The sequence below is a fragment of the Podarcis melisellensis genome (genome assembly GCF_964234715.1).
Source record: "Podarcis melisellensis genome assembly, chromosome: 16".
Lineage (NCBI taxonomy): Eukaryota > Metazoa > Chordata > Lepidosauria > Squamata > Lacertidae > Podarcis > Podarcis melisellensis.
Genome location: NC_138533.1, coordinates 18102090 through 18110443, shown reverse-complemented (window position 1 = coordinate 18110443; position 8354 = coordinate 18102090). Strand labels below are relative to the sequence as shown.

At 47.4% G+C, this 8354-nt stretch overlaps 1 protein-coding gene across 1 annotated transcript; it reads right to left on the bottom strand.

Annotated features, from left to right (window-relative positions):
* Positions 1-3578: 3578 nt before the first annotated feature.
* Positions 3579-8216, bottom strand: LAMTOR2 (late endosomal/lysosomal adaptor, MAPK and MTOR activator 2). The gene is made up of 4 exons (XM_081892612.1): positions 8057-8216; positions 6767-6929; positions 5002-5091; positions 3579-3840 (listed from the first exon to the last, which is right to left on the bottom strand). The coding sequence occupies exons 1-4, from the start codon at positions 8122-8124 to the stop codon at positions 3784-3786; spliced, it is 378 nt and encodes a 125-aa protein (XP_081748738.1). The 5' UTR covers positions 8125-8216; the 3' UTR covers positions 3579-3783.
* Between the last annotated feature and the right edge of the window lie 138 nt (positions 8217-8354).

The following is an 8354-nucleotide window of genomic DNA, read 5'->3' as shown; positions in this document are numbered from 1 at the left end:
AGTGAGTGTGGGACACAGTAAAAACATACGTTTCAAAGAAGCATTTATGAATCACTGTTTATGACTGACATATATTGCAAACAAAGGGAGAGGCTCTCATTTGCTGTCAACAGACCATTTAAACATTTTATAACAATTGACAGTAACATTAATGAAAAACACACACCGATACAACTTAAAAACCACAGAATTATAATGCTTAACCGTGTATGTGTGTCTCTGGCCTCCGTGATTTAATACAGATCGCCGTATTCAAAAACTCTGCGACTCTAATGGACTTGCCGCAAGACTTCAATGGCTTACTTCAAGTATGATTAACACTGTACATCACGCTAACACTTAATAGTTTCATTGAGGGTCAAAATTAACAAAAACTGCTGATGTGCCTTCAGGCATTTCCTCACAATCTTGAGAGCTAGCAACTTGGTTCCTCATTCCAATAATAGGGAAGTAGCAACGGCTGGGGATGAGAAGCCTGCATGTTGTTGTCAGATTCAGGTAGGTAGCCGTGTTGGTCTGATGCAGTTGAAATAAAAATAAAATAATAAAATGTCCAGTAGCACCTTATAGACCAACTAAGTTTGTTCCGGTGTAAGCTTTCGTGTGCATGGTCACTTCTTCAGATATACTCGTATATCTGTTGTTGTCAGCCATGCAGCTGTAGTCGGGCTTCATTCCTAGGCTCTCCGCCATAAACCTGAAAAACTAATCCTGTTAGACCAGACCAGAAGGGTGGAATGTTGAAGAGGGAGAAGCCTAAGTGATATAAGGAGTTGGAATTATAACCTGAGGGGAGGTGAGGAGTGGTAAAACTGAGAAGGTCCAGAAGGCTCAATACTTTGTGTTTGCAGGCATCTGGGGTGTGGTGGGGCGGGTGGGGTGGGGTGGGGAGAGAAGCCTCCACTTCAGAGAATCTACGATTTCAAAAAGTTTCCAGATAACGTTATTTGCAACTGAAAAATAAACCACATCCAAACCAGAAAAAACAGAACGGTCACAGGAGGAGCAATTGGCTTTCTTGGTGATGGTGAATGTTAAAAGGTTCTGGCAGCAACTTTTCCAGAACCATAATTCAGAGAAAGTTGACCATTCCGGACTGAACCACATGCAAACAAGAGTCAGATCATGGAGCCCAAGCCTGGTCTACAGCGATGAACAGGAACTTCATTGGCTATGAACTCCAAAGTGTGGGATTCTCTCCAAACCTGTGTCAAACTCTTGCAGCATTTTGCAGCGATAACCCTGCTTTTTGCAGTGCCCCTCCCCCAATCTGAGTAATTGACACATCAAACTCAACACTGAACACTGCAAAACTTTGACACAGGTTTGGAGGAGACCCCAAATTTCAGGGTTTGTAGTTAGTGAAGCTAAAGGCAGGAGCTCTCTAGGCAGGTGTTTCTCCATCCTACCTGGAGAGTGACCCCACACTGCTTTCTAATGCCCCAGCAGAAACCGGTTTTTTCACAGCCTCAGCTGACCTTGGAGCAGCATGAAAAAGGTGGGGAGCAGAGGGACGCCTTTGCAAAAGCCCACTTTTGCCAAATAGTATGAAGAAGTGCCTTCTTTTTTTCTGTCCTGAAAGTTTTATAAAATTATTTTATGTCACCTCTTATTTAAACTAAAAACTCCCAACCAGTGTCAAATTTCCTCATAAGGGAGTCCTATAAGTTTCTATTGTTTTAATAGATATATATTTTAATCCCCTAGTCCAGAATCAGGATTTTGAGTGACAAGTTACCAGAAAGGCCAAAAAATGTGACAAAGCAGCATTTTGAAATCACTGAAGGTTCCAGCTTTGCACATCAAAAATGCATTGCTTTGGTTATTTGTATCACATCAAGCTTAGATCCCCTTTGGCTGGGTCCCTGAACTCTCATCTAGCCACGTAATAGCCACCTACAGATCTGCTTTAGGTTCAGGCGACAAGCAGCAGCACGAATGGGGGGAAAGCAGATTATTCTGCATTGTGAAATGAAACAGTGTCGTAAAGCTTAAGTTGATAACCACACGGACAGGAAGGAGACACCAGCTCAGGAATCAATTGTTCCAGAAATTCTCCTGGCGTTTGGGAAGGTAGACACCCAAATCCCTCTTTCCACGCAGTTAAAAAGATTCATTCTGGACAGGATGAGAGGATGCAAAATGAAACAACTAGGAGATTAGCACAAAACCACACACGCAGGCTGCTGCAATCTGCAGGGGAAACACCCAGCAAGGCTGAAAATTGCTCTTGTTCAAATGTTAACTAAGCTTTGGGGCAAGAAACTTGCAGCGTACAGCTGCCAGGAACAAGGGCACCTCTTCCCCTTTTGATGGAAGACTGACCAGACCAGTTCATCTCTGATCGTTCCATATGCAGAAGGAATTCCATAAAGCAGCCTTCACCAACCTGGCCACTTGGGTCAGCCCCACAGATTCAAGGGGGCTCCTTCCCAAGTATGCACCATTGCAATCCTGATGTACAAGATGACAAAATGGAAGAGGCTGCAGAAGCAAGCACGCCAGCCAGCTGTGTTAGGCTGAAAGCATCTTTGGCACACTAAGCATCCGAAAGACAAATCGGCTTCTCCTGGTGCACATGTAAGAGACAGAGTTGACAAAGGACAGGCTCATTTGGCACCCTGCCCAGACAGGCAGGCAGGATGCATGTTCCCAGGAGATCTGCACAGACAAGTATCACTTTAGTGTACAATTATGACCAAAATGTTGATGTGAAAGGGTGGACAGGAGGAGACAGAAAATATAGTTTTGGGGAGTGTGTGTGAGGTTACTTTTACACACACACACACACAACGCTGTATCCAACTAATATGTCCCATCAGTGCAAGAATTTATGCTTGTGCAATGGACCTTCTTCCCTAGTGTGCCCCTGCATCCACTCTGGAGGGTTGGGGGAAACCCCAGGACAGACCTAGGGGTGTACAGGGTGGGATGGAAAGAGTGAGGAATTTATTTATTTTTTGCAAAGTCATTAGTGCTGCATTGGTTACAACCCCTACTGAATGATTTCCCCCATCTGTCAACTTAGCCCTAAGCAAGAAATGAGTCCACCTTTCTGTTTTAAGAGGAGAACTGACACTTCTAGGAAGAGTTCAATGAAGGCACGCACCCCACCCAGCTACCAAGTCTTTCAACACCACCTGTCTCCTCTCAACAGCATTAGCACAGCAAAGGCAGGCATAGGAAGGTGTCACTGGCCTTGAAACTAACCCAGCACCAGCTGTGGAAAGGGATTACTGGAATTGGCCAATTAAAAGTAAAATATGAAAGGAATGGAAATGTCTTTTGCTCCTCTGCTGCCACCAGGTGGTTCCCCTTCAGTACTGAATCCCCTTGCTTAACAGCAGGAAAATGCTTCCAGAAAGCCTGGGTCCAGATCAGTTCTTCTCCAAACTTTTCAGGTTCAGAGTCTGGAACACTTGAGCAGCTGTGTGGGTTAATTTGTAAGCGAGCCCCACTGCGTTCTATGGGATTTATTTCCAGGTCAAATATGTACAGGATGGTAGGCGGATGTTTCTGCCAATGCAGAGGAGCAACTTCCCCCCCTTTCATCAAAAGAGAGACCGGACTCAAATGGCTAAGAACACGCTTTTTTATTTCCCCCTCCCCCTGCCATTTCCCTTTTCCTGAAACACACTCAAGTGCCTGCGCCCAGCGCTCATCAAGGCTGCAGAGAAGTAAGAGTCCACAGGGTCACCTCGGTGCAAGAGCTTGTTCTGAAACTCGCTCCCGACAGGAGACGGGTGCAGCAGGTCGGCCTCGCCTTTGGGCTCCATCACCTGCTCAGGAGGCAGCCACCTGGGTGAGCGGGTCTTCGAGGTACTGGACCAGAGCTTGAGCCTGGGAAAACACAAGGACAGGCGGGTTAGGAACTTGGGAATCTGCCTTATATACAGAGTCAGCCCAATGGTGCACCGAGCTCAGTATTACCTACACTGATTGACAGAGGCTCAGCAGGGTTCTCTCCCAGCACTATCTGCAGATGCCGGGGATCACTGAGCTACAGCCCTCCCCATAGGGTTTAAAGAATTGGTTGGCTGTGTGCCCACCTCCTCTGCAAAATTCAGGTAAAGCAAACTTGGGCACTGGCTCAGGCATCGCCCTCAACAAGAGTACAGTGGTACCTCGAGTTACAAACACCTCAGGTTACAAACGCTTCAGGTTAGAAACTCCGCTAACCTGGAAGAGTTACCTCGAGTTGAGAACTTTGCCCCAGGATGAGAACGGAAATTGTGTGCCAGCAGCAGCAAGAAGCCCCATTAGCAAAAGCACGCCTCTAGTTAAGAACAGTTTCAGGTTAAGAAAGGACCTCCGAAACGAATTAAGTTTGTAACTAGAGGTACCACTGTAGTTGTTGAAAAGCAGAAGCTTCCTAACTCCTTGTGGCCATGTGCTGGCTGGGGAGGAGGCAGAAAACATCCACAAGCCCAAATCTCACCACTTCACATACTTGTAACACCAGTTTAGGGCCGTTGTCTCTCATGACATGAAATGTGGAGCTTTTCAACAGGATGAGCTGAGGTGACTCAGTTGCTAATCGTAGCTCAAGTCAGTAGAGCATGAGACTCAATCTCAGGGCTGTGGGTTCAAGCCCCACGTTGGACAAAAGATTCCTGCATTGCAGGGGGCTGGACTAGATGGCTCTCGTGGTCCCTTCCCACTCTACAATTCTGTGAGCAGTATAGTAACCGAATGGTGTACAGACACGTATGGACCATACCTAAGTGTATAGAAATCAAATGTAAAACCGTCAAATGGTGTATGAATTAGACCCCAGAGACCTTAATGCCTGCAATAAAATGCTATGAGTGGGATGGAGGAAGAGAAGAGTCCCCAATAAGCTGCCTTGAGGAAGCACCAAAGGTTCTTGGCTGGATGTGTTGCTGCATCTCTTACAGGGAGATACTCTCTGGAAGTAGTTATTTTACTTGTGTCACCTTCCAAGATGGGCTGCCCCACAAGAATAAAAGCAATAAAACCAGGAGCAGGTTGACCCCTTACCTTGGCTTTCAGCATGCCAAATCCCACCGTCTCTTTCGCGTACATGCACAGGAGCAGATTGGCAACGCGGGTGATGGCAACACGGCCCTCCTTGGGTCGTTTTATGCATTGTGCAGGGCAGGGTAGAGAGGATAGAGAATATGAGTGCACAATATTCACAGACTGCAGGGCATTCAGGTTTCTCACCCTACAGAGGTCTTGCCCTATTCAAATTCAGACAAGCTTTCTGCCACTTTTAATACGGGGACAGCACACCTTTTCTGGGCCAAGGGCCATGTTCATCCTCTGAGGGCTGTGGCAAACTGGTCGTGGCCAATGTGCAGAAAAATGGGAGTGGCGAAAACCACTCCTCTCAAGGAAGGTTGCTTTCCAGAAGGCTTGCCCACCAGCTCTTCTACGCTATTGAAATAGTAATAGTCGTTCATTGGTAATCCTCTGAAATAATAATATTTTTTTAAAGGTGGACCTGGGCCACAAAGCCATTTGGGAATGCTAGATATAGCCTATGGGCAAGCCCCCCCCCCCAAGAGCTCTGAAGAAAGTGTCCCACAATGAAGGGAGATTCTGGACCCCCTACCTTCCTCTACCAGTGAGGTTGTAGTGGACTGGGGCTCTTGCCACCACTCCGCCATGAAGCTCCTGGGTGACCTTGGACCAGTCACTGCCTCTCAGCCTAATCTACCTCCTTGGTCTGTTGTGAGGATAAAAAGGGGAGAGGGAGAAGTATGTATGCCGCCTTGAGCTCCTTGCAACAAAGCTGGGATATCAGTGTAATAAATGAATTCCTTAAAGCAGAAGCTTGTGTGTCCCCATCACAGGCCTCCTCTGGTGCCTGCTGGAGCAGCTCCAGGCTGCATGATGTCTACAGGGCTTGCTTCACCACCACGAGATGAATACATCCAACCTATTGTGGCTGTTGGCTGATGCACAGCCCAACTACACGTCGCACTCACCAGGTAGCAATTTGGGTAGCTGAGGACCTCAAGTGGCCCCAACTACACGTCGCACTCACCAGGTAGCAATTTGGGTAGCTGAGGACCTCAAGTGGCCCCCTCAACAGACATGCAGACTCAATTCCCTGTATTACAGGAGGTTGGACTCCAGGACCATTGGGTCTCTTCCAACTCTACAATTCTATGAATTAAGTCACCATGCAAAACAGTGGCTGGCAAGTTTGCCTCCTTGTTGCCATGACATCCAGAAGGGCAAACCCCACAGGGGCTGATCAGCAACACCTGCAAATCCCTGGGCAAAACTCTGTGCAGAGAGCTTTGCATGCGCCATTAAATCAGCAGATTGCCAGGGCTTCAGTGCACAGCATGGGCCAACTTTCCCACCTTTACCCCCCAAGCTTTTCTCTGCAAGCTGGTGGAGAAGCTGCTGGAAACCTCTCCAGGCAAGTGCTCCCTTGTAGTGGAGCCACTATTAAGCCAGTAAATGTGGTTATGAAGCCACGTTCTGACTCTAGCTGTATCTTCTAGCCTCTTGTCAATATCCAGCCCAAAGCTAACAGAGGCCAGGCTGTATATAGGGTATCCCACAACCACCATGTTCCATCCTTCCAATATCGCTCCTCAAAGATTTCCAGATGTGCCATTTCATCGTGCATGGAAAAACGTGCTGCCACAAAGGTGTGCCTCCAGCCACACCTGGGGATTTGAGGTTTTGTCCTATCCCTGAAATGGATGTTCCCAGTGACCAAGGCATCCCAGTGAACCAGCAGCAGCAGAGGTTGCCAGGATATTCAACACCTCATGATACGTACCATACAGTCCATTAGGATGAACTTCAAGTTATCCTCGTTGAACGCTTGGTGCCCATTCTTGTCATAAGCCACCCAGATATTGCTGGCGATGGCAGCTGTGACTCTGGCATCTGTGTCTCCGTAACCAGAATATGCAAGGAGAGAGCCCTCATTGTTCAGAAGGCTAAAGAGGAACAGCAAAGAGGATTAAATAGTCCTAGAGAATTGTGTCTATGTCTAAAAGTGATTTTGAAAGAGATTAACAGATACTTTTATTTGTAACCTGATGGTAGGGTAATGTGCATGCAGCAAATTAAAACAGCATGCGCAACTGACATTTTGCACAGTCATGTTTACAGACCTGCACCTAACTATTTGCAACGTACTGCTTTAATTGAGCCTCTGCAGCCTGAAGTGTAGCAGTCCAGTACACACACATAAACACACTGCAAGTATGAATTGCTAAAAAAGGAAACGAAATGCTATATAAAATTATATACGCACAGCTGCACACACAGAAAGAGACAGAAAACACACTCTCTTGACCAATTCAAGCCTGAAGTTCTAGAGTAGTTAAACCATGATTTACAACATTTATGCTACTGAAGAAAAGACTACAAGGCTGAAATGAATACGGCAGCTGGAATTGTACTGGTGTTTGCATGGATCAGTCTCAATCTTCGTTTGGGATAAACGATACCCTCAAATGGCATGTTAAAAGCTTCATGCATTTTAGAGTGCTGCTTTTGTAAGGGACGCGGGTGGCGCTGTGGGTTAAACCACAGAGCCTAGGACTTGCTGATCAGAAGGTTGGCAGGTCAAATCCCCGCAATGGGGTGAGCTCCCGTTGTTCGGTCCCTGCTCCTGCCAACCTAGTAGTTCAAAAGCACGTCAAAGTGGAAGTAGATAAATAGGTACCGCTCCAGCGGGAAGGTAAACGGCGTTTCCGTGTGCTGTTCTGGTTCGCCAGAAGCGGCTTAGTCATGCTGGCCACATGACCCGGAAGCTGTCTGCGGACAAACACCTGCTCCCTCAGCTTATAGAGCAAGATGAGCATGCAACCCCAGAGTCGGTCACAACTGGACCTAATGGTCAGGGGTCCCTTTACCTTTATTCTGCTTTTGCTAGCCTTTTCAAATGCTTCATTATGTGCAGCAATATAAAGCTCCCCTCCTAGATTCCCTAAGTGGTTATTATCATTAAAGCTAGCCAAATACACCTTAAGGCAGTGAGTTCCATAAGTTGCAGTGCAACCCTCTGCATTGCGACTCGCGAGTAAGCCCCACCAGCTCTGCTTGCCCAAGTACTCACAGGGTGCTCTGGACTCCTCCCGTGTTCGCCTGGCTCAGCACCTGCGTGAGGGCCTTGGGGCGCAGCATCACAACCTTCCAGCCAGACGCTCCCCTCGCAAAGCAGGGCGAAGCCTCGCATCAGCTGACCCAACAAGGAAATAACTCCGGGGCATGTTGGGAATTGTAGTCTTCCCCATCTCAACATCACTTCCGGTTTTCCCCTGTCCCCGGTGGAGAGGCTTCACCAACTTGTCGCTAGGAGGTACGTTGCCGGGGGCCGCTCTATCCGCCCTCTCTGGTCTCCTCCTGTTGAATTC